Genomic DNA, 26,820 nt, shown 5'->3' with positions numbered 1-26,820 from the left:
TTTGTAGAGGTTTGGGACCGCCATAATTCGTTTTAGATATGCATTATTAATATCTTGAGAAAAAATTATAAAATCCCTTGGGAATTTCAGGATATACGGGCATTATATTAATTAAATAACAGCAGGCGCGGACTATAAATAGGTTGCTGCCAACCGAGGTATGCTACGTTCTCGATTTGCTTCACAGACATGTTGTACAATCACTATAAATGTACAACAGTACAATTATTCAGCTTAGTACAATTACAAACCTGGAAAAGTGACATAATTCCTTTCTCGTGCTTTGCCCTCCGAGAAAAATTACTAAAATTAGCATAGCAAACGTCTACAGCACTCAAAAACGGGCCTAAACCATTAAAATATCAATAATTTCCCATGGCTTCGATTGTGATAGCCCGCATATTAACCCCCGGTAAGCCCTAAAGAAACAGCTAATTTTAAGGTTATGGCGGCGACAATTTCAAACCGAATAATTTCAACTTTTAGCCTCCCACAGGGCATTGCGACAACTCATAAACAAAAAATCGATCGCCAAATTTCATAATTATGCTAGAACCTTGCAAATTATCATTCCCCAAAACCAGCAGCAAAGGTTATACTCCGAGAAGAAAGTGTTCGAAAGGAACAAACCGCATTGCAATGTGGGCACCATAGGGCACGTAGATCACGGTAAAACTACCTTAACTGCTGCCATAACTAAAGTCTTAGCCGACCAGAAGCTTGCTAAAGCTAGAGGATATGCTGACATTGATAATGCACCAGAAGAAAAGGCCAGAGGTAAGTGTTTTTAGTTAAATTTAGTCTCACTTAGAAGTTTGTTCTAGCGGAATTGAGGATAGACCTATTAGTAAAAAGCAGTTCAATTTTAATAATAGTTTTTGCATTAATGTGCTGTCAATAAAATGGTTAAGAAAATTGGGTTTTTGTCTCATTAAGTGTACAAACAAAGAAATTTTTCTACCTTCACATTTGCAGGATTTCCATTGCCTTAATGATTTCTTGAACAATTGTTAGAATTTATAGTCCAAGTAAAGCCCTCAAATTTCTCTTTCTATAAAATAAATCATAACAAATTTTATGCATTAATCAGGTATCACGATCAATGTGGCCCACATAGAATACCAAACAGAAAAAAGGCATTACGGTCACACTGACTGTCCTGGACATGCCGATTATATTAAAAACATGATCACAGGAGCCGCCCAAATGGACGGGGCTATTTTAGTGGTAGCTGCGACTGATGGTGTTATGCCCCAAACTAGAGAGCATTTGGTGCTAGCCAAACAAATCGGGGTGAAACACATTGTTGTATTTATTAATAAGGTGGATACTGCCGATAAGGAAATGGTGGAATTGGTTGAAATGGAGATCAGGTAAGTGTTGTTCAGTATTACTTTATAATAGTAAAGCCATTTATTATGCCTAACTATATGAAAAAGTACAAACCATTACATTGAAGATTCAAGAAAAGACAATAAAAAAATATATATATGTATATAGGGTTGAAAAATTAAATTAAAACAACCAATACAAATACACAATAATAAAACTATAGTGAGGACATCATAATTTCTTATAGAATCCCTGAGTACCTAAAGTTTTTTGAACTTTAAGAAGGTCTTAGTAAAAAACTATTTATTAATTTATCAAGGGAATCTATTTACACTTTATTTATAATATTATATCATAAGTTTCACTAAAATTAGTGAAAAGTATCATAATTTAAATCACTCAATATGATAACTCTATATCATATTACTCAAAATCACAGTAAGCACTAAGTACATCATTTAATGCAAATTACTATAACAAGCCCATGATTGAAGAAAAATCAATTTACAAAATGTCTAAAGTTTTTCCTTAAAAGTACTAAATTTAGAGCCTAACAGATTTATTTGTCTCTCTCGCACTAGTCTGGTGAAATGAAAGTGACAAGTGAGTCTGTAGAAGCATTTATTACTTTTAGTAGAAAACATCAATCTAGTAGAATTCTTCTTGAATCGAGTGTAGGTAACTTTAGACTATAGCATTTAGTCACTTTAGTATAACAAAATAATGTTTTCTACACAAGTCGATTTTGAACATAAAGTTATAGATTTCCAATAACTGCATAAAAATTAACATTTCAAACAAATCTTAAACATATATACTTACCATCTTTTTTTTTTTTTTTTTCATTTTTTAAAGAGGTTGAAAAAATCTGCAAACAGACACCCCAGGCCAGCCTGGGATAGTGTGGGGTTAAGGCCTTTTCCAGCCCCGACCCACTAAAAACCTTTCCTCTTGGTCAATTTTATTCAGGGAAGCACACTGATACATGCTTGGTCAATTTTTTAAGGGAAAAAGCACACTGATACATGCTTGGTCAATTTTATTCAGGGGAGCACACTGATACATGCTTGGTCAATTTTTCAAGGGAAAAAGCACACTGATACATGCTTGGTCAATTTTATTCAAGGGAGCACACTGATACATGCCTTGTCAATTTTTTAAGGGAAAAAGCACACTGATACATGCTTGGTCAATTTTATTCAGGGGAGCACACTGATACATGCTTGGTCAATTTTTCAAGGGAAAAAGCACACTGATACATGCTTGGTCAATTTTATTCAAGGGAGCACACTGATACATGCCTTGTCAATTTTTTAAGGGAAAAAGCACACTGATACATGCTTGGTCAATTTTATTCAAGGGAGCACACTGATACATGCCTTGTCAATTTTTTAAGGGAAAAAGCACACTGATACATGCTTGGTCAATTTTATTCAGGGGAGCACACTGATACATGCTTGGTCAATTTTTTAAGGGAAAAAGCACACTGATACATGCTTGGTCAATTTTATTCAGGGGAGCACACTGATACATGCTTGGTCAATTTTTCAAGGGAAAAAGCACACTGATACATGCTTGGTCAATTTTATTCAAGGGAGCACACTGATACATGCTTGGTCAATTTTTCAAGGGAAAAAGCACACTGATACATGCTTGGTCAATTTTATTCAAGGGAGCACACTGATACATGCCTTGTCAATTTTTTAAGGGAAAAAGCACACTGATACATGCTTGGTCAATTTTATTCAAGGGAGCACACTGATACATGCCTTGTCAATTTTTTAAGGGAAAAAGCACACTGATACATGCTTGGTCAATTTTATTCAAGGGAGCACACTGATACATGCCTTGTCAATTTTTTAAGGGAAAAAGCACACTGATACATGCTTGGTCAATTTTATTCAAGGGAGCACACTGATACATGCCTTGTCAATTTTTTAAGGGAAAAAGCACACTGATACATGCTTGGTCAATTTTATTCAAGGGAGCACACTGATACATGCCTTGTCAATTTTTTAAGGGAAAAAGCACACTGATACATGCTTGGTCAATTTTATTCAAGGGAGCACACTGATACATGCCTTGTCAATTTTTTAAGGGAAAAAGCACACTGATACATGCTTGGTCAATTTTATTCAAGGGAGCACACTGATACATGCCTTGTCAATTTTTTAAGGGAAAAAGCACACTGATACATGCTTGGTCAATTTTATTCAAGGGAGCACACTGATACATGCCTTGTCAATTTTTTAAGGGAAAAAGCACACTGATACATGCTTGGTCAATTTTATTCAAGGGAGCACACTGATACATGCCTTGTCAATTTTTTAAGGGAAAAAGCACACTGATACATGCTTGGTCAATTTTATTCAAGGGAGCACACTGATACATGCCTTGTCAATTTTTTAAGGGAAAAAGCACACTGATACATGCTTGGTCAATTTTATTCAAGGGAGCACACTGATACATGCCTTGTCAATTTTTTAAGGGAAAAAGCACACTGATACATGCTTGGTCAATTTTATTCAGGGGAGCACACTGATACATGCCTTGTCAATTTTTTAAGGGAAAAAGCACACTGATACATGCTTTGTCAATTTTTTAAGGGAAAAAGCACACTGATACATGCTTTGTCAATTTTTTAAGGGAAAAAGCACACTGATACATGCTTGGTCAATTTTATTCAAGGGAGCACACTGATACATGCCTTGTCAATTTTTTAAGGGAAAAAGCACACTGATACATGCTTGGTCAATTTTATTCAGGGGAGCACACTGATACATGCTTTGTCAATTTTTTAAGGGAAAAAGCACACTGATACATGCTTTATCAATTTTTTAAGGGAAAAAGCACACTGATACATGCTTTGTCAATATTTTCAGGGTTGAGGCACTTTTTGTATGTGTTAGTTATGTCAAGTCATGTCATGTTTATGTTTCTCTCTAATGAAATAAATTATATGAAAAAAATGTTTTTAAATGAAAAATATTTAGGTATAAAACAAGAAACAAAACTAATAATATATTTGCTGATTGTCTACGATTGGATATTCAAAAATATTTGGTTCTTCTTGAATTTTGTTTATAAGGGCTCCCTTCTAAGCCCTCTTCTACCCAGAGAAAGCAATTTTAATAAGGAAATTTAACGGAAAAACTTCAAGATTTTAAAATGACTTTGACTTCTATTCCCATGCTTAAAAGTGCAGATTTAGTGCATAAATCTGGCCTTTTATCCCTTTAAGAAAGTGTGAATTTAGCGAACAAATTGATAAGAAATTTTAAAAGAGAGTATCTTTATTTATCCCTTTACTTATTTACCCTTGTCTTTCTTTATCTTTTGCCTCTTAATAAATGTGAATTTAGCGAATAAATTCACAGGAAATTTTAAAAGAGTGTGTCCTTGTTTAGTTCTTTACTTATTTACCCTTGTCTTTATCTTTTGCCCTTAATAAAAGTGAATTTAGCGAATAAATTCACAGGAAATTTTAAAAGAGTGTGTTCTTGTATAGTTCTTTATTTGTTTACCCTTGGCTTTCTTTATCTCTTACCCCTTAATAAAAGTGAATTTAGCGAATAAATTCACAGGAAATTTTAAAAGAGTGTATCCTTGTTTAGTTCTTTACTTATTTACCTTTGTCTTTATCTTTTGCCCTTAATAAAAGTGATTTTAGCGAATGTGTTCTTGTTTAGTTTTTTGCTTGTTTACCCTTGGCTTTCTTTATCTTTTAACCCTCAATAAAAGTGAATTTAGCGAATAAACTCACTGAAAATTTTAAAAGAGTGTATCCTTGTTTAGTTCTTTACTTATTTACCCTTGTCTTTATCTTTTGCCCTTGATAAAAGTGAATTTAGCGAATAAACTCACTGAAAATTTTAAAAGAGTGTATCCTTGTTTAGTTCTTTACTTATTTACCCTTGTCTTTATCTTTTGCCCTTGATAAAAGTGAATTTAGCGAATAAACTCACTGAAAATTTTAAAAGAGTGTATCCTTGTTTAGTTCTTTACTTATTTACCCTTGTCTTTATCTTTTGCCCTTGATAAAAGTGAATTTAGCGAATAAACTCACTGAAAATTTTAAAAGAGTGTATCCTTGTTTAGTTCTGTACTTATTTACCCTTGTCTTTATCTTTTACCCCTTAATAAAAGTGAATTTAGCGTATAAATTCACAGGAAATTTAAAAAGAGTGTGTTCTTGTTTAGTTCTTTGCTTGTTTACCCTTGGCTTTCTTTATCTTTTACCCCTAAATAAAAGTGAATTTAGCGAATAAATTTACTGAAAATTTTAAAAGAGTGTATCCTTGTTTAGTTCTTTACTTATTTACCCTTGTCTTTCTTTATCTTTTGCACCTTAATAAAAGTGAATTTAGCGAATAAATCCACAGGAAATTTTAAAAGAGTGTGTTCTTGTTTTGCCCTTGGCTCTCTTTATCTTTTACCCCTTAATAAAAGTGAATTTAGCGAATAAATTCACTTAAAATTTTAAAAGAGTGTGTCCTTGTTTAGTTCTGTACTTATTTACCCTTGTCTTTATCTTTTGCCCTTAATAAAAGTGAATTTAGCGAATAAATTCACAGGAAATTTTAAAAGAGTGTATCCTTGTTTAGTTCTTTACTTATTTACCCTTGTCTTTATCTTTTGCCCTTAATAAAAGTGAATTTAGCGAATAAATTCACAGGAGATTTCAAAAGAGTGTATTCTTGTTTAGTTCTTTGCTTGTTTACCCTTGTCTTTATCTTTTGCCCTTAATAAAAGTGATTTTAGCGAATGTGTTCTTGTTTAGTTTTTTGCTTGTTTACCCTTGGCTTTCTTTATCTTTTAACCCTCAATAAAAGTGAATTTAGCGAATAAACTCACTGAAAATTTTAAAAGAGTGTATCCTTGTTTAGTTCTTTACTTATTTACCCTTGTCTTTATCTTTTGCCCTTAATAAAAGTGAATTTAGCGAATAAATTCACAGGAAATTTTAAAAGAGTGTATCTTTGTTTAGTTCTTTACTTATTTACCCTTGTCTTTATCTTTTGCCCTTGATACAAGTGAATTTAGCGAATAAACTCACTGAAAATTTTAAAAGAGTGTGTCCTTGTTTAGTTCTTTACTTATTTACCCTTGTCTTTATCTTTTGCCCTTAATAAAAGTGAATTTAGCGTATAAATTCACAGGAAATTTTAAAAGAGTGTATCCTTGTTTAGTTCTTTACTTATTTACCCTTGTCTTTATCTTTTGCCCTTAATAAAAGTGAATTTAGCGAATAAATTCACAAAAAATTTTAAAAGAGTGTGTCCTTGTTTAATTCTCTACTTATTTACCCTTGTCTTTATCTTTTACCCCTTAATAAAAGTGAATTTAGCGAATAAATTCACAGGAAATTTTAAAAGAGTGTATCCTTGTTTAGTTCTTTACTTATTTACCCTTGTCTTTATCTTTTGCCCTTAATAAAAGTGAATTTAGCGAATAAATTCACAGGAATTTTCAAAAGAATGTGTTCTTGTTTAGTTCTTTTCTTATTTACCCTTGTCTTTCTTTATCTATTGCCCCTTAATAAAAGTGAATTTAGCGAATAAATTCACTGAAAATTTTAAAAGAGTGTGTCCTTGTTTAGTTCTGTACTTGTTTACCCTTGTCTTTATCTTTTGCCCTTAATAAAAGTGAATTTAGCGAATAAATTCACAGGAAATTTTAAAAGAGTGTATCCTTGTTTAGTTCTTTACTTATTTACCCTTGTCTTTATCTTTTGCCCTTAATAAAAGTGAATTTAGCGAATAAATTCACAGGAAATTTTAAAAGAGTGTATCCTTGTTTAGTTCTTTGCTTGTTTACCCTTGGCTTTATCTTTAACCCCTTAATAAACGTGAATTTCGCGAATAAATTCACAGGAAATTTCAAAAGAGTGTGTTCTTGTTTAGTTCTTTGCTTGTTTACCCTTTGCTTTCTTTATCTTTTACCCCTTAATAAAAGTGAATTTAGCGAATAAATTCACAGGAAATTTTAAAAGAGTGTATCCTTGTTTAGTTCTTTACTTATTTACCCTTGTCTTTATCTTTTGCCCTTAATAAAAGTGAATTTAGCGAATAAATTCACAGGAAATTTTAAAAGAGTGTATCCTTGTTTAGTTCTTTACTTATTTACCCTTGTCTTTATCTTTTGCCCTTAATAAAAGTGAATTTAGCGTATAAATTCACAGGAAATTTTAAAAGAGTGTATCCTTGTTTAGTTCTTTACTTATTTACCCTTGTCTTTATCTTTTGCCCTTAATAAAAGTGAATTTAGCGAATAAATTCACAAAAAATTTTAAAAGAGTGTGTCCTTGTTTAATTCTCTACTTATTTACCCTTGTCTTTATCTTTTACCCCTTAATAAAAGTGAATTTAGCGAATAAATTCACAGGAAATTTTAAAAGAGTGTATCCTTGTTTAGTTCTTTACTTATTTACCCTTGTCTTTATCTTTTGCCCTTAATAAAAGTGAATTTAGCGAATAAATTCACAGGAAATTTCAAAAGAGTGTGTTCTTGTTTAGTTTTTTACTTGTTTATCCTTGTCTTTATCTTTTGCCCTTAATAAAAGTGAATTTAGCGAATAAATTCACAGGAATTTTCAAAAGAATGTGTTCTTGTTTAGTTCTTTTCTTATTTACCCTTGTCTTTCTTTATCTATTGCCCCTTAATAAAAGTGAATTTAGCGAATAAATTCACTGAAAATTTTAAAAGAGTGTGTCCTTGTTTAGTTCTGTACTTGTTTACCCTTGTCTTTATCTTTTGCCCTTAATAAAAGTGAATTTAGCGAATAAATTCACAGGAAATTTTAAAAGAGTGTATCCTTGTTTAGTTCTTTACTTATTTACCCTTGTCTTTATCTTTTGCCCTTAATAAAAGTGAATTTAGCGAATAAATTCACAGGAAATTTTAAAAGAGTGTATCCTTGTTTAGTTCTTTGCTTGTTTACCCTTGGCTTTATCTTTAACCCCTTAATAAACGTGAATTTCGCGAATAAATTCACAGGAAATTTCAAAAGAGTGTGTTCTTGTTTAGTTCTTTGCTTGTTTACCCTTTGCTTTCTTTATCTTTTACCCCTTAATAAAAGTGAATTTAGCGAATAAATTCACAGGAAATTTTAAAAGAGTGTATCCTTGTTTAGTTCTTTACTTATTTACCCTTGTCTTTATCTTTTGCCCTTAATAAAAGTGAATTTAGCGAATAAATTCACAGGAAATTTTAAAAGAGTGTATCCTTGTTTAGTTCTTTACTTATTTACCCTTGTCTTTATCTTTTGCCCTTAATAAAAGTGAATTTAGCGAATAAATTCACAGGAAATTTTAAAAGAGTGTATCCTTGTTTAGTTCTTTACTTGTTTACCCTTGGCTTTCTTTATCTTTTGCCCTTAATAAAAGTGAATTTAGCGAATAAATTCACAGGAAATTTTAAAAGAGTGTATCTTTGTTTAGTTCTTTACTTATTTACCCTTGTCTTTATCTTTTGCCCTTAATAAAAGTGAATTTAGCGAATAAATTTACAAAAAGTTTTAAAAGAGTGTATCCTTGTTTAGTTCTTTACTTATTTACCCTTGTCTTTATCTTTTGCCCTTAATAAAAGTGAATTTAGCGAATAAATTCATAGGAAATTTCAAAAGAGTGTGTTCTTGTTTAGTTCTTTACTTGTTTACCCTTGTCTTTATCTTTTGCCCTTAATAAAAGTGAATTTAGCGAATAAATTCATAGGAAATTTCAAAAGAGTGTGTTCTTGTTTAGTTTTTTACTTGTTTATCCTTGTCTTTATCTTTTGCCCTTAATAAAAGTGAATTTAGCGAATAAATTCACAAAAAGTTTTAAAAGAGTGTATCCTTGTTTAGTTCTTTACTTATTTACCCTTGTCTTTATCTTTTGCCCTTAATAAAAGTGAATTTAGCGAATAAATTCACAGGAAATTTTAAAAGAGTGTATCCTTGTTTAGTTCTTTACTTATTTACCCTTGTCTTTATCTTTTGCCCTTAATAAAAGTGAATTTAGCGAATAAATTCACAGGAAATTTTAAAAGAGTGTATCCTTGTTTAGTTCTTTACTTGTTTACCCTTGGCTTTCTTTATCTTTTGCCCTTAATAAAAGTGAATTTAGCGAATAAATTCACAGGAAATTTTAAAAGAGTGTATCTTTGTTTAGTTCTTTACTTATTTACCCTTGTCTTTATCTTTTGCCCTTAATAAAAGTGAATTTAGCGAATAAATTCACAAAAAGTTTTAAAAGAGTGTATCCTTGTTTAGTTCTTTACTTATTTACCCTTGTCTTTATCTTTTGCCCTTAATAAAAGTGAATTTAGCGAATAAATTCACAGGAAATTTTAAAAGAGTGTATCCTTGTTTAGTTCTTTACTTATTTACCCTTGTCTTTATCTTTTGCCCTTAATAAAAGTGAATTTAGCGAATAAATTCACAGGAAATTTTAAAAGAGTGTATCTTTGTTTAGTTCTTTACTTATTTACCCTTGTCTTTATCTTTTGCCCTTAATAAAAGTGAATTTAGCGAATAAATTCACAAAAAGTTTTAAAAGAGTGTATCCTTGTTTAGTTCTTTACTTATTTACCCTTGTCTTTATCTTTTGCCCTTAATAAAAGTGAATTTAGCGAATAAATTCATAGGAAATTTCAAAAGAGTGTGTTCTTGTTTAGTTCTTTACTTGTTTACCCTTGTCTTTATCTTTTGCCCTTAATAAAAGTGAATTTAGCGAATAAACTCACTGAAAATTTTAAAAGAGTGTATCCTTGTTTAGTTCTTTACTTATTTACCCTTGTCTTTATCTTTTGCCCTTAATAAAAGTGAATTTAGCGAATAAATTCATAGGAAATTTCAAAAGAGTGTGTTCTTGTTTAGTTTTTTACTTGTTTATCCTTGTCTTTATCTTTTGCCCTTAATAAAAGTGAATTTAGCGAATAAATTCACAGGAATTTTCAAAAGAGTGTGTTCTTGTTTAGTTCTTTTCTTATTTACCCTTGTCTTTCTTTATCTATTGCCCCTTAATAAAAGTGAATTTAGCGAATAAATTCACTGAAAATTTTAAAAGAGTGTGTCCTTGTTTAGTTCTGTACTTGTTTACCCTTGTCTTTATCTTTTGCCCTTAATAAAAGTGAATTTAGCGAATAAATTCACAGGAAATTTTAAAAGAGTGTGTTCTTGTTTAGTTCTTTACTTATTTACCCTTGTCTTTATCTTTTGCCCTTAATAAAAGTGAATTTAGCGAATAAATTCACAGGAAATTTTAAAAGAGTGTGTTCTTGTTTAGTTCTTTACTTATTTACCCTTGTCTTTATCTTTTGCCCTTAATAAAAGTGAATTTAGCGAATAAATTCACAGGAAATTTTAAAAGAGTGTATCCTTGTTTAGTTCTTTACTTATTTACCCTTGTCTTTATCTTTTACCCCTTAATAAAAGTGAATTTAGCGAATAAATTCACAGAAAATTTTAAAAGAGTGTGTTCTTGTTTAGTTCTTTACTTATTTACCCCTGTCTTTATCTTTTGCCCTTATTAAAAGTGAATTTAGCGAATAAATTCACAGGAAATTTTAAAAGAGTGTGTTCTTGTTTAGTTCTTTACTTATTTACCCTTGTCTTTATCTTTTGCCCTTAATAAAAGTGAATTTAGCGAATAAATTCACAGGAAATTTTAAAAGAGTGTGTTCTTGTTTAGTTCTTTACTTATTTACCCTTGTCTTTATCTTTTGCCCTTAATAAAAGTGAATTTAGCGAATAAATTCACAGGAAATTTTAAAAGAGTGTGTTCTTGTTTAGTTCTTTACTTATTTACCCTTGTCTTTATCTTTTGCCCTTAATAAAAGTGAATTTAGCGAATAAATTCACAGGAAATTTTAAAAGAGTGTATCCTTGTTTAGTTCTTTACTTATTTACCCTTGTCTTTATCTTTTGCCCTTAATAAAAGTGAATTTAGCGAATAAATTCACAGGAAATTTTAAAAGAGTGTGTTCTTGTTTAGTTCTTTACTTATTTACCCCTGTCTTTATCTTTTGCCCTTAATAAAAGTGAATTTAGCGAATAAATTCACAAGGAACTTTTTAAAGATACTGTCTTTATTTATTTACCCTATATCCTTTTAAAAAAATGTAAATTTAGCGAATAAATTCACGGAGTCTTGGTTCAACATTTAAAAAAAGTATATGTATTAAACCAAGGTGAATTGAATATCCAATCGTAGATAAGAAATCATTAAGCAATATACAAATTGTAGAGAATCTGATGCATGCACAATAAAATAATCGTTCAAATTATTACCGCACCTATAATTGTCTGGTATTTATGTTTCTAGTTAAACGTGAATTTAACGAATAAATCCACAGTAAAGAATAACCATTATATGGCGATTAATATGTAAATTTAGCTGAATAAATTTACTCAAAAATCTTTACTAATAAAATTTAATGCAAAAACCAAACAATTTTCTCTCGTTTACTTTATAGCCAAAATTATAAATATTTGTTTTAAACTTACCTGGAATTGCAGCAACAAATGCACTTTCACAAAAAACACTAACACACACACACACAAAAAATAAACACTATACCAAAAAGACTAAAAGAGTGTGTCCTTATTTAGTTCTTTACCCTTAGCTTTCTTTATCTTTTGCTTCTTAATAAAAGTGAATTTGGCGAATAAATTCACACACAATTTTAAGAGTGATTATTGGTCCGCTAATAAAAGTGAATTTAGCGAATAAACTCACAGGAAATTTTAAAAGAGTGTATCCTTATTTAATTCTTTACTTGTTTATCTTTTGCTTCTTAATAAAAGTGAATTTAGCGAATAAATTCATAAAAAAAAATTAAAAGAGCGCGTCCTTATATTTACCCTTGTCTTTCTTTATCTTTTGCCCTTTAGTAAAAGCGAATTTATCGTTCAAATTATTACCGCACCTATAATTGTTTGGTCTTTATGTTACTAGTAAAACGTGAATTTAGCGAATAAATCCACAGTAAAGAATAAGGCGATTAATATGTAAATTTAGCCGAATAAATTTACTCGTGCAAAAGCCAAACAATATTCACTTTTCTCTCGTTTACTTTAAAGCCAAAAATATAAATGTTTGTTTAAAAACTCACCTGGAATTGCAGCAACAAATGCACTTTCACAAAAAAAACAAACACTATTCCAAAAAGACACCATTTCAACTCAACCGATCCATCCGGCTGTCCGAAGAAGACTGAAGTAACTACTGAGCGCTCCGCAGCCACCCTACTATCCCCACCCCATCGCCCCCGAACTTATCCGAACATAACCGAGACTCTACGACGTCGGTAAACGCTCAGAGTGTGCTGCGCGATCGTAGTTACTTTCACTTTTCATGCGCATTATAGGGTGCGTACTTCGATCATGTATTTAATTTTTTGAATGGTATCATCAATAAGTAATACTGAAAAAAAATTTCTGTAGAGGCCCTAATGGCATTTTTTATTAATTTATCAACAAGATAATAATAATATTAACGTGTATCATTTTCCATACAAAAAAATTCGCTTGCATGTACAAGGTGTCGTAAATTCGAGGGTGACCATTGGAATCTCGGCAATACCGTAAGAGTTACAGGGTCGGTCAAAATCGTTTTTACCTTCTACTAAAACAGTTTTTCATTGCCACTTTTTATGTATTACAACATGACGCAAAAAAAAAATTAATCCGACGTTTCGTTTTTTTTTCGATTATCATCAACTTCTTTTTTTCTTATGGACACTATACACTATATTTTTTGAACTAATTTAATGAAAATGTACCTATAAGTACTAGAAGGAGTAATCGGATATACAAGTGCGATACCTCATTTTAAAGGCAATTAAAAATAATTTTTTTAAATGAGAAAATCCAATATAGTGTACATAAGAAAAAATTAAGGTGATGATCGAAAAAAAACGAAACGTCGGATTAATTTTTTTTTTCGTCATGTTGTAATACATAAAAAGTGGCAATGAAAAACTGTTTTAGTAGAAGGTAAAAACGATTTTGACAAATTTCGGTTTTTTGTCGGATAACTACGGAATTTTAAAATTTCATTTTAAGTCATTTTATTAAGCTCCAAATTGCGCAACTTTGCCTCCATTTAACCGACCCTATAACTCTTACGGTGTCCGAGATTCCAATGGTCACCCTCGAATTTGGGACACCCTGTACAAAGCCAAAAACTGTCCAATTTCAGTGATACAAAATTTCTTAAATAGATGAAAATCTGGAGTTTCTTTTATGAAGGTGATTGGAAAGAATATTTGTTCATAGAAGCTTCTAACAGTTGCATAACATCGTTAGTCCAAAACTTTGCAATTTATTACGTCATCAAAATGTGTTTTTACAGACTCATTAAATTTAAAATCAGAAATATCCAATGAAATCATGAAGTAATTGTCAATTCAAAAATCCTTCACGAAATTTGGGTCCAGGACTTCATTACATAACATATCTTTTTTTTTCTATGCAATAATCTATGCTTGCAAATAAACATCAAATTATTATTCCCCTTTACGCTAATATTTACGTAAATGGCTTTAATGGCTTGATTGGACGTAGTGGTACAATCGCTTGGCCACCTCGTTCTCCCGATCTAGCTCCTCTGAATTTTTTTTTAGAAACTACGCAAGTTCCAGAAACCTCCTTCAAAGGATTATAACTACAGCTAACGAGATTAAGAAAGTGATAGAAAAATTAGTTTCTCAGTGAAATCGAAAAATTTAATTCTTCACTTACAAGTATTTTCCGATTTTCAGAGAACTTTTAACAGAAATGGGCTTCGATGGGGATAATATCCCAATAATCACCGGTTCGGCCCTATGCGCCCTAGAAGGAAAACAACCGGAAATAGGCCAAGAAGCCATCATGAAGCTGTTGGATGCCGTGGACACTCACATTCCTTTACCGGAAAGGGAATTGGACAAACCGTTTTTATTGCCCGTAGAACACACTTACTCCATCCCTGGTACGTTGAAGTCGGGATAATTTTTTTAAGTAGTTTTTACACGGAATTTTATGGTTCAGGTAGAGGCACAGTGGTCACGGGAAGACTGGAGAGAGGAGTGCTTAAAAAGGGGGCGGACTGTGAATTTGTCGGATTTAATAAGGTGATTAAGAGTACGGTCACGGGAGTGGAGATGTTCCATCAAATATTGGAGGAGGCTCAGGCTGGTGATCAGTTAGGAGCGTTGGTCAGGGGTATCAAAAGGGACGACATTAAAAGAGGTAACGTTTAATAGTTTATTTGGGCAAAAAGTGATTTTATGACGAATTTTTTAAGTTTTCTCTGCGGAAAAATCTGCTTTTTGCCTCTCATTTCTTTTCTATTTAAATTAAACAGTTCATTTAATAACCATCTGATAAGAAATAATTTATTTCAAGAAGCTGCAAAGTTTGAATGATCTACTTACATAAAAGTGCATTTTTTAGAGATTTTCGGTTTATTACCGCGGAAAAATTTGCGTTTTGCTTCTCATTTCTGTTCTGTTAAACCTTAAAAGTTTATTTAAGAAGATCACCTGAAAAATCAATTGTTCCGACAAGTTATAAAGTTTGAATGGTCTACTTGGGCAAAAAGTTTTTTTTTGGGGAATCTTGGATTTTTTCTGCGGAAAATTTTGCTTTTCGTATCCCATTACTCTTCTCTTAAGCTAAAAAGTTCATTTATAAACAGTCGGTTTCTTGATAAAAATTTTAATTTTTTTTGCATAAAAATAAACAAAATGTTTATCTTGTAATTTAAGTTGATATTTTTCCGTTTTTCAAATGGCAGTTTCTCAAAATAAGTTCAACTCCTGGAACTGTTGCCTGGAAGAAAATTAATAAAAGCTTTTTTCCAGGCACTTAAAGTTCTGGAGAAAGAAATAACTTCTTTATGTAGAACATTTCTTTTAACAAACTTTATATGGTTTACCCAGACAAAAAAGTGATTTTTAAAAACAACCATGTAAAGAATAATTTATTTCAATAAGTTGTTTCATAATTTAAATGTGTTCTTCTTTTTTTAGCACTAAGAAATGTTGATTTAAACAAATTAAAAATTGTCCTACTTTTATTAGGGTTTTTAGTGCCTGATATTTTTTTATATTTAAATAGTATTTTCCAAGTATTTGTGGTAACTTTAAATACTTGGGGAATATTTTTTTACTTTTTGAAAAAAAAATATTATTTTTTTATTGCACGTCATATTTTCTTGATATTTCTAACAATTTCGGTTAACATTTTGCCAGGTATTTAAATCAATTTTAAAGAACTTTCCAGACAGTTTTTTTTTAAGTATTGAGCCTTTAGTGCCTTAAAACCTTTTTTCATTCCACGTTATATTTTCTTTATTTATTTTTGTAATTTCAGTTAATTTTTCCAGGCATTTAAACTAAAAATTGAGAGCATCCTTTAGGCTATTAAATATTATAAATTTTGTAGTTAATGGAGCCTCAATTACCTGACATTCTTCTTTTATTCCATGTCAAATTTACTGTTTTTTTTTTTTAATTTCGAATGGCATTTTCCAGGCATTTAAAGTAGAATTAAGACATCTTCCCGTATGTTAAGACATTTTTTTAATTTTTTTTTTTACAATTAGGACTTCAAATGCCTGATTTTATTAAATTAATATATTCCAGGCACTTAAAGACTAAAAAAAATGTCCCATTTTTATAAAGGTATTTAGTGCCTAAAATTATTTTTAAAATTTCATCATTATCCAGAGCTTGAGGTATTTTTCAAGCAGTTTAGAAAATTTTTTTAAATAAGAAAAGAAGAACATCAAGTGCCTGGAATTAATTTTTTTATTCCTTGTCATATTTTCTTGATTTTTTCCATTATAGCAATTTTTTTAGACATTGGATGATTTAATTCCTCTGTAATAAATTGAAGTCCCATACATGTATTAAAGTGAATACAGGGTGTCCGAAAAGTCAACGATAATACTGAAGGGGCTGATGGAGCAACTCATTAGGCACCCAGAAAAACATAAAATGACCTTAGTAAAAAATCGATGGTTTTCGAGATATTGACACTTTAGTGGAAGTCACCAAAATCCTACTCTTGACCTAAACCCCCTCGATTTTTTTTACTGGGGTTGCATAAAAGAAAAGCTTTATGCAAGACCAATAAATACTATTGCTGAATTACGGCAGCGAATAAAAATGATGCAGCCCAAGATCTTAACGCTGCCAGGAATGCAAGATGGATCAATAGGTCATTTATTAAAAGATGCCACGCCTGCATTCGCGTTGGTGGTAGACAGTTCGAATATATTATTTGATTTTTAATTTTTTTTTAAGTTAAATACAAATATTTTTTGAACATAACATAATTATAAATTTGTTTTATTTTTTCCATAAGGTAGATTAGGTTTATCTTTCACTTTATCACAATAACAGTAAAGCTTTTTTTAAAACATATTGGGTAATTTTAAAATTAAATTAAATGAGCAAACATTTTAAGGTATTAGCCGGGTTGCTGTATAATTTTTCGGTCCAGTATGAGCGGTCGATTTCAAAGTTTAAAAAATCAAAATAAGTAATACTTTATTTTAGAATAGATTTCTTATTAAATTTTTTGGCCGTTTAGTTTAATGTTTGACTTTGATCAGTAAAATGGCTATTCAGTGTTGCATAGCTAAAAAGAGATTCTAAAAAATATCTATTTTTAAGGCGTGACAATCGAAAATCTGATCCAAGAGTAGGATTTTGGTGACTTCCACTGAAGTGTCAATATTTCGAAAACCATCGATTTTTTACTAAGGTCATTTTATGTTTTTCTGGGTGCTTATGAGTTGCTCCATCAGCCCCTTCAGTAATATCGTTGACTTTCCAGACACACTGTATAAGTGGTTCTGCTGCCTGGTTTAATACTGTTAACATTAGTAAGTTTATAACAGAATTTATAAACACTTCTGCAGCTGTACCCCACACAGAGATAAGATAATGTAAATGATTATTGTGGGGGATTGCTCCCCTTTTTGGAATCTTAGTGGACTGTATTTTCACTTGTGGTTTTTCATATTCCCTTTTAATAAAACGCAGTTTTATAAACACACAAAGCCATAATATATTGAAGGGAATGACTTACTACTTAATATTAATTTAAATATATAAATACATAAAAAATAAACCACGTTTTGTGTTTTGACTGGGCACGGAGAACGTATGGTCCCTGACAAATCATCCAGCCAACTGACGCAATATTTTTTCTTTTTTGCCCAGCGTGAACCGGCCGAAAAGTGCGCATAAAACCTCGCGACGGTGACGTCGTTGTATTAGTCCGGTCGATAAATGGTTGCTAAATTGTTAGTCCGGGCAGGGTAAAACTAAGAATATCAAAAGTTCCGAACATGCCCCCCACCTTGAAGCACTGCACTGTGTTCAACCCCACTAAACTGAATTAGTCACTTTGAGTTTCTACGGGCAACGGACATATCTTAGCAAAAGAACGTTTAATAGTTCCATTTGAAGTTTTGATTTCCGCGACTCGGTTCACCTTGTCAGCACCAGGAAATACTCGAACGATTCGCCCCAGACGCCACCTCAACGCAGGAGTATTATCCTCCTTGACTAGCACCAAACCGCCCAGCTGCACATCTGACTGCGTCTGCTTCCACTTAACACGTTGCTGAAGTTCGCTGACGTATTCTTTACTCCACCTGGACCAGAAGTGTTGTTTCATCTGCTGGATCCGTTGAAAGGCTGTCAACCGGGATTCAGGAATATGGAGAACTTCTGGATCTGGCAGCTCCTCTAGGCTCTTCCCAATCAAAAAGTGGGCGGGAGTCAAAGGACAATAATCGTTTGGATCGGGTGAGAGAGGGGTAAGGGGACGGGAGTTTAAGATGGACTCGATCTGAGCTAATAAAGTTGTCATTTCCTCAAATGTCAAATTCGCATTTCCCGCAACCCTCCTTAAATGATGCTTTGTGGATTTTACACCCGCCTCCCATAATCCTCCAAAGTGAGGGGATTGGGCTGGTATAAAATGCCATTGCACTCCTTCTTGCGCAAACATATCACCCAACCTTTTCTCATTTTCCCTTAAAAAATAACCCAACTCTTTCAGTTCTCGGTTGGCACCTACAAAGTTTAGACCATTATCCGAAAAAACCTGACTAGGTTTGCCGCGGCGAGCCACGAATCGTCTAAACGTTAATAAAAATGCATCGCTAGTAAGATCGGTTACAACTTCCAAGTGCAGTGCCTTAGTTAAAAAGCACACAAAAACACTAACATAGCACTTGGACATCTTAGCACCTCGACCTTTTTTATCTTTAATATGAAGAGGTCCCATGTAATCGACACCGACAATTTCAAAAACACTTCGAGAATTTAATCTATCAGCAGGAAGATCACCCATGATAGGCCTTATGGCTTGAGGGCTAAACCGGCAACACCTTAGACATTTTTTAACTGTAGCCCTTACCAAATTTCTTCCTGACACTGGCCAATACTTATTCCTTATTGATGCTAGCAATAATTGAGGTCCGGCATGCATCAACCTTTTGTGTTCGTAATCACAAATCAATTTGGCAATTGGATGCTTAGGAGAAATTAACATGGGATGTCTTTTGTTAAAGCTAAAATCTGCATGTCGCAGTCGACCTCCTACCCGTAAAAGTCCTTTTCCGTCTAGAAAAGGATTTAAAGACAAAAGGCGGCTCTTGTTCTCAAGAGGTATTCCCTGTTCTAAACAACTATATTCCTCAGAAAAACTTAATTTTTGAGAAGCCCTCACTAAGCATGATATTGCGTTGTTAATTTCCTTTGTAGAAAGAGAACCCTTAAGAAGATTATATCCGTTTTTCTCAGCCACACAATTTTGACGAAATCTCAACACCCAAGCCGTCACTCGAACCAATTTACTGTAGCTAGAAAACTTACTAAAAATATACTCATCAAACTCAATAGACATGAGAGAAAAAATTTTCTTTTTTGTGCGCAAGTCAGGTAGATTTTCCGGCTTAACGATAGACTGGGGCCAAGTATCTTCATCTCCTCCCAAAAATTGTGGACCATTCCACCATAAATCCAAATTTAAGATTTGCTTTGGAGAAACACCGCGTGATAAGACATCCGCTGGATTAAGTTTGGATGAAATATGCCTCCATTCCTGGTTAGCAGTCAACGATTGAATTTCTGACACCCTGCTACTAATAAAGGTTTGAAGCATGTTTGGAGAAGTTCTAAGCCACCCTATCACTATCGTTGAATCAGTCCAGAGAACACATCTATTTATTTTCATATTTAATGACTTCAAAACTTTGTCCAGTAAACGCGCTAACACTAGAGCTCCACAAATTTCTAAGCGCGGCGTTGTTAATCGCTTTAAAGGACTCACTTTACTTTTGGCGCACAAAAGCCTCACAGTAATAGTACCCTCACTATCTATAGTGCGCAAATAAATAGCACCCCCATAGGCATCGTCGCTTGCGTCAGAAAATCCATGCAATTCTACCACTAGAGCCTTTGGACACGACGCGTGTCGCGGAATTTTAAGATCATTTATACTGTATAACTCCATACGAAACTTCAACCATACATTATGGAGATTTGATGGCAACGCTTCATCCCACGACAACTTTTCCAGCCACAGCTTTTGAATTAAAATTTTAACAATGATCACACACGGTGATAGCAGCCCTAGCGGGTCAAAAACCTGAGCGATACTAGACAAAATTGTCCTCTTAGAAACCTTATTACATATGTCATATTTCCCTATGGTATAAGTCAAATAGTCTGACGCACATGACCAAGTTAAACCCAAGGTTTTTGCGTTTTCGTTCTCACCAAATTCTATCACATTAAACTCTTTATCATCGTGACTCATACCACTCAAAATTTCCTTGTCATTAGACATCCATTTTCGCAGCTGAAACTTTCCAGTTTCCAATACTGCAGAAACTGCCTTGGACATAGCTATAGCTTCTTCTACTGAAGCAAAAGAACAGAGGTAATCATCCACGTAGAATGAATTTCTGATTACTTTAGATACACCTGGGCTTTCCGCTTCACAGTCATCAGCAAGCTGAGATATACACCGCACTGCCAAATAACTGGCCGATGCCTGGCCATAAGTCACGGTGTTCAAATTGTAGATTTTAATAGGATCTGAGGTCGAGTCGCGCCAAAGAATTCTCTGCAGATTACGTTGGTTGGGAGCTATCAAAACCTGCCTATACATTTTAGCTACGTCTGCAGATACAACAAACTGAAACTCCCTAAATCTTAATAAAATGCTGATCAAATCGGGTTGAATTACAGGCCCTACCATCTGTAAGTCATTAAGTGATACACCAGTTGAAGTTTGCATACTACAGTCAAAAACAACTCGCAATTTTGTTGTCAAACTCTCTTTCTTCATTACACCATGGTGTGGCATGTAATAAGCAAACTTATTCACATCTTCTAAGACAACTTCACTCATATGACCCAGGTCCCTATATTCATCCATAAAACCCTGGTACATTCTCTTAAAATCAGCATTTGACTGCAACTTACGCTCCAAAGATAGGAATCGATGGCGTGCCCTTTCCCACGAATCACCCAAGCTATCTATTGGACCTTTTAAAGGCATTGAAACAATAAAACGCCCATCGATGTCCCTTTGGAATGTTTCTTTAAAGTGAGCCTCACAAGCGCTCTCCTCCTCTGACCACACCCTTTTAACACTCGAAAAATCGTGCTCTACCTCCCAGAACCTCTGTAAATCAAACTCAACACTCGATTGGGAAGAATTCATACTAAAATTGCAAAACACTTCGGGATTTTTACTTAAGCCCACTATAGGACCTGAAATCACCCACCCAAACCTAGTTTTCTGCAAAATAGGCTTGTTAGAACCCAAATTTACTTGTCCAATACAAAGCAACTGATAAAATAACTCATTCCCAATTAATAAATCGACTTTTCCAGGTCTATGATATGAAGGATCAGCTAAAGTAATGTTCTTTGGAATATCCAGACTACTGACATCAAGCTTTACACTCGGTATATACCCAGTTATCTCAGGCAACACTAAACAATTCAAATTCGTACTAAAACCATTGTGTAAAGACTGAACACTTACATTGCACCTATATTTTACCCTAGAAGAAGACTGGCCTAACCCTCCTACAGTGATGTGTATGTCCTCTTTATTTATTTTCAATCTTTCACACAACTCTAAAGAGATAAAGTTTGACTGACTCCCACAATCGAGAAGTGCACGAGCAACATGCCAAGATCCATTAATATCCTGAATTTCCAATAAAACTGTAGACAAAAGCACATGCACATCAGAATTAAAAGAAGAAAGCGACACCTGCTGCTGGTGTTGGTCTGCACTAACCTCTGGCTCCGCAGCCTTTGGAGTGTCAAAATGTAATAATATATTATGCTTTAATTTACACTTATTACACGCATTAAACCGACAAAATCTACTGTAATGCCCACCTTTCAAACAGTTTATACACAACCTTAATTGCTTTACCTTGTCAACACGGTCATTTACTGACATCTTTAAGAAGTCAGAGCAATTTAGAATCGAATGGTTACCCTTACAAGAAACACACTTTACCTCATTAGCATGAAAAGTTTTAGATCCAGGACCGTACCTTCTTTTTTCCTGAAACTTAGACGAATCCTTTTTATTGTGTACTTCTAGACCCCCTTTTCGCTCCAAAGTCTCTAATAAATCAGCACGCGACTTCAAAAAACCCTTTAAATCTTCCCACGAAAGAATTTCATCTTTAGAGCCCTTAAATTCTTCCCACTCACGATCTGTTATTGGATCTAGCTTAGTACTAACCAAGTACATAATTAAAGTACCCCAGTGCTCTGTTTCTTGTTTTAACGCGGTTAAAGCATTTAAACTTTTTGACACGCTGTCAATTAAAAACCGTATTTTCTCTGCGGACTCTTTATTTATCGGTTCAAGATCAAATAAAGATTTTAAATGCAAATGAACAAGTAATTTGTTGTTATTAAACCTGTCGCACAAAGTTGTCCAAGCTATGCTGTAATTAGTGCTACAAAAATCTAAAGAACTTATAACTTGTGCTGCAACGCCCTCCAGTGATGCACGTAGGTAGTGAAACTTCTGAATTAATGTTAAAGTTTCATTTTCGTGTATAAGACTACTAAAAATATCACGAAACTCTAGCCAAGCTTTGTAGTCCCCCGAGAACTTAGGCAATGTTATTACAGGTAATTTAACCCCCCTTAAATCAGCTGACATTGACCGGTGACTGTTATTAGATCTGTGACTGCTCCTGTGACTACCACTACCATTTAAACTAGAAGAATCATCCACTTCGAGTGTAAAACCTTTTAACATAACTTTAGCTTGAGATTTTAACGCAAAATATCCATCCTCAAACATGGATCTTTCTTTTAGCTCTACGTCTATGTCTTCAGCCAGCATCTCTAACTCATTTTGAACATTTTCAAACTTATCGTAAAGAATATCTAATTTAGTCAGCCTTTCTTGTACCTCACTTAGTTCAACATCACTTAAGGAGGTTTTACCCTGAAACCCCTCAAAAACCTTTTTAAAAATAGTTAACTGCCCCTTAAAGGAACTTCTACTCTTAATAAACTTTTGTTTTTCCTCCATTTTAAAAACACAAAATAGACTAAAACCAATTTACAACACACAAAATAAAGTAACTTTATTAGCAACTTCGAATCCACTTAAGCAAAGGATGTGATAAACAGGACTTACCCACTTGCTTCTGCCAATTAAAATAGCTTCACCAATTCGCAAATTCACTCTATCTCGGTTCGAAGGCCAAAAAATGTGGGGGATTGCTCCCCTTTTTGGAATCTTAGTGGACTGTATTTTCACTTGTGGTTTTTCATATTCCCTTTTAATAAAACGCAGTTTTATAAACACACAAAGCCATAATATATTGAAGGGAATGACTTACTACTTAATATTAATTTAAATATATAAATACATAAAAAATAAACCACGTTTTGTGTTTTGACTGGGCACGGAGAACGTATGGTCCCTGACAAATCATCCAGCCAACTGACGCAATATTTTTTCTTTTTTGCCCAGCGTGAACCGGCCGAAAAGTGCGCATAAAACCTCGCGACGGTGACGTCGTTGTATTAGTCCGGTCGATAAATGGTTGCTAAATTGTTAGTCCGGGCAGGGTAAAACTAAGAATATCAAAAGTTCCGAACAATTATAATACAGTTGTTTCTTTAATTTAACAGATACCAAATCCTACATAAAATGCCAATAAAAGGTGAAATTTGTTTCCTTAAATTTTCAATGTTTGCAGACCATCATAATCTGTGCTGGTGTCTATTAAAAGTCCCAAATATTTAATAGTGTATTCAGTCATTCTTAAGAGATTGGCCTTCAAAATTAATCTGTACACTATTATTTACATTGTTTAACATTAATGTTAATTTATTAGCTTCTAACCATAAGTTTATTTGGATTATTAAATTTTTTATTTTATTTACGTTTTTGCTGCAAAAAACGAGTTTGAATGGTATACTTGGACAAAAACTTATTTTTTTGCAATTTCGGTTTTTTGCCGGAGGAAAATTCTCTTCTTGGGTCCCATTACTCTTTTGTGAGACTTAAAAACTGCATTTAAGAACTGACAGTTAAATAATCAGTCATTTCAACTATTTGTAACGGTTAAATGTTCTACTTAAGCAAAAAGAGATTTTTTAGGGAATTTTGGTTTTTTGCCGCGGCAAAATTTGCTTTTTGCATCTCATTTCGTTTCTATGATACTTAAAAAGTTCATTTAAGAACTGCCAGTTGAGGAATCATTGATTCAAATAAGTTGCCAAGTTTAAATGCTCTACTCAAGCAAAAAATGTTTTTTTTAGGGAATTTTGGTTTTTTGCCGCGGCAAAATTTGCTTTTTGCATCTCATTTCTTTTCTATGAGACTTAAAAAGTTCATTTAAGAACTGCCAGTTGAAGAATCATTAATTCCAACAAGTTGCAATGTTTTTCTATACTAAAAGTGATTTCTTTGGGGAATTTTGGTTTGTTACCGAGGAAAAATTTGCTTTTGACTATTTTTTGGAACATTACGAACTAGTGATGTAAAATTCTCGAGCATGTAATTTAAAAGAATGTTCCCTGAGCATGAACGAGAATAAACAAGTATAAACAAAAAAAAAACCTAAGAATTTATGTTTGGGAAGTGGTAAAGTATTCAAAAACTTATTTTTCATGATTTTTTCTCAAAATGTTTAATATTCTCCTAATGCTTTGTAAAATACCGACACTGAATTATTGTTCTAACTTTATAAAAACCTTAACATCATAATATTTATAAATCCGGATAGAATAAGAATATTGATCATAAATAACCAAATATTATATCTAAAGGGGTTTTTAAAGAATATACAAGAATTTATGTTACCGATCAGATTTGATATTATATTCTTAAAAACTGAGCATAGTTTGTGTGCTATGCTATGTGAATACAACTACAAAGTAGGTAAAGTAACATGAAAATAACATGAGAAACGTTTTATGATGTAAGAAGTAAAAAGTAACTCGAAAAAAAGCTTTATATAAAAAAATAAACTGCAATCTGCAATAAACCAAAAATACAGTTTTAACCTAACTCAGGTACAATAATAATGAAATAACTTTTCCGGGGGGATCAATAATTTAATAGGATAGACACCAGACACAAACACTCACTGACCCTTTCCCAACAAATCCAAGGTGTTGACTAAATTCACTAAATTAAATATCAAAAATAAAACATCTTAAGTTTTGTTAAACGCAACACAAAATGCAAAAACTACAGTCGGCATTGCTACAAAAGAGACCGTCCGTAATATTCGGGAAACGCCGCTGTCGGTGCCGCTTTGTTTTTGTCATTGATGCTGTTGCCGACGCCGACAGTAGTTTTTGTAAATAATGCGCGCCGAATACGGAATTGTGCGGAAAATTCTCTGGCGAACGAGAGAACGATTTATCGGGCGCGAACGTGCGCGAATATTCGCCATAGCACGAAGTGAACGTTCCTTCATTTACATCACTATTACGAACCGATTTCTTTCATATTTGACTTACAAGAGACTAAATAATGGTCAAAACTGCATATTCTAAATCCAATTCTAATTCTTCGGCAGGTATGGTTATGGCAAAACCCGGAACGGTAAAAAGCTACGACCACATAGAAACCCAAGTGTACGTGTTAAGCAAAGAAGAGGGCGGCAGGGCCAAACCGTTTACCTCTTACATTCAACTGCAAATGTTCTGTAGAACTTGGGATTGTGCCGCACAGGTCGTCGTTCCCGATAAGGAAATGATTATGCCCGGAGAAGATTCCAGGTTCGTTTCCTTGTTTAATCCTTGTGTCCCAGTGACACTTACAAAATGAATTGCTCGTTTTCCAGACTAATTCTAAAGATGATAAGACCGATGGTGCTAGAAAAAGGTCAAAGGTTCACCCTGAGAGACGGAACGGTCACTTTAGGTACCGGAGTGGTCACCAAAATCCTTCCCACGTTGAAAGAACACGAAAGGGCCTCGCTGACCGAAGGCAAAAAGGCCAGAGAGAAGAAGAAGAGCGAGGCACAGTGAGCTTGAGGTAGAACCTAATCTGTGAACTGTGTTTTTTTTTTGTTTATCTATTGTATAGGTTACTACTATTAATTTTATACCGAGGACAGTAAAGTGTTTAATAAAGTTTTAGCAAAAGCACTAAGCGAGTGAATAAAGTTAAATTTGTTTGTGATTTTCGGGAGTTTTCTTGTTTTCCAGTATGTTTACTTTATAGGGAAAAAGTCAGCGTCAAAGGAACTTCAACTGTCTGTAAGAAGATTTAAATATTGGGAAACTTATAATTAAAAGGAAGCTTGGTAAACTGAGTGAACGCATCACTAAAATTGTCTCTCTACGCTCTTTAATTTCCCTTTTATTAGCGTTTTCTTAAATATTTTTTAGCCGTCTCAGTTTTCTTGTTGTTCTTTCATTATTACTCTTCTCTGTCTTATATTTTATGCTTACATTTCTTTGTTATTAGGATTTCTACACAAAAAAAACAATGACTATTACTTTACAATTTATTATCTATTTTCACCAAAATCACCAAATTTTCTTACCTTAAACTTTGTTAGGTTTACTTTTGGATTATTTGTAGTGATATGTCGGTTATTACAAACCAGCAAATGTTCGATTCATTGCAAGAAGTAAAACTGCAAAATAATAAGATTGAGGCTAACGTGCAAGCCATAAAAGAGGAATTAGGACTACATAAGAAACCTATTCGATAGTTAGAAGGCAACATTTTTCAGCTGAAAAACTTTTTGTTCAGAATTTGGAAGAGTTTTCAAAGAAAAACTCAATAATTACATTTGATGATTCTACTTTATTAAAAGAAGAAATAAATCTATTTAACAGCCTCCTAGGAATTAAATTGGGTCGACAATTTATTGATAACCTTTATAGAACTGGAAAAAGAAGAATTAGTGCTATAGTAGGAATAGTAAGATTTCTTCGTTTCGTGGACAAACAGGTCGTCTTAAGAAAAGC

The 26,820-nt window shown here is 33.1% G+C and overlaps 2 protein-coding genes across 2 annotated transcripts; one reads left to right on the top strand and one right to left on the bottom strand.

The window, feature by feature from the left end:
• The first annotated feature begins 243 nt into the window (after nucleotides 1–243).
• Nucleotides 244–26,023, top strand: LOC126742505 (elongation factor Tu, mitochondrial-like). Its single transcript, XM_050449157.1, has 7 exons — nucleotides 244–412; nucleotides 487–777; nucleotides 1,091–1,373; nucleotides 14,077–14,285; nucleotides 14,345–14,545; nucleotides 25,416–25,617; nucleotides 25,683–26,023. The coding sequence occupies exons 1-7, from the start codon at nucleotides 376–378 to the stop codon at nucleotides 25,867–25,869; spliced, it is 1,410 nt and encodes a 469-aa protein (XP_050305114.1). The 5' UTR covers nucleotides 244–375; the 3' UTR covers nucleotides 25,870–26,023.
• On the bottom strand, nucleotides 17,350–23,507 carry LOC126742501 (uncharacterized). The gene is made up of 2 exons (XM_050449148.1): nucleotides 23,220–23,507; nucleotides 17,350–23,156 (listed from the first exon to the last, which is right to left on the bottom strand). The coding sequence occupies exon 2, from the start codon at nucleotides 22,904–22,906 to the stop codon at nucleotides 17,708–17,710; it is 5,199 nt and encodes a 1,732-aa protein (XP_050305105.1). The 5' UTR covers nucleotides 22,907–23,156; nucleotides 23,220–23,507; the 3' UTR covers nucleotides 17,350–17,707.
• Nucleotides 26,024–26,820: the final 797 nt, after the last annotated feature.

Source organism: Anthonomus grandis, chromosome 11 (assembly GCF_022605725.1).
Source record: "Anthonomus grandis grandis chromosome 11, icAntGran1.3, whole genome shotgun sequence".
Lineage (NCBI taxonomy): Eukaryota > Metazoa > Arthropoda > Insecta > Coleoptera > Curculionidae > Anthonomus > Anthonomus grandis.
Note: the sequence above shows the minus strand (reverse complement) of the source record. Positions and strands in the feature narration are given on the sequence as shown.

What these genes read in the sequence shown, in the direction of transcription:
- LOC126742505 (XM_050449157.1), top strand. Translation starts at nt 376, where the DNA reads ATGGCTTCGATTGTGATAGCCCGCATATTAACCCCCG. An exon ending in ACCAGAAGAAAAGGCCAGAG is followed by an intron (nt 778 to 1,090) that starts GTAAGTGTTTTT and finishes TGCATTAATCAG; the next exon opens with GTATCACGATCAATGTGGCC. An exon ending in TTGGTTGAAATGGAGATCAG is followed by an intron (nt 1,374 to 14,076) that starts GTAAGTGTTGTT and finishes TCCGATTTTCAG; the next exon opens with AGAACTTTTAACAGAAATGG.
- LOC126742501 (XM_050449148.1), bottom strand. Translation starts at nt 22,906, where the DNA reads ATGGAGGAAAAACAAAAGTTTATTAAGAGTAGAAGTTCCTTTAAGGGG.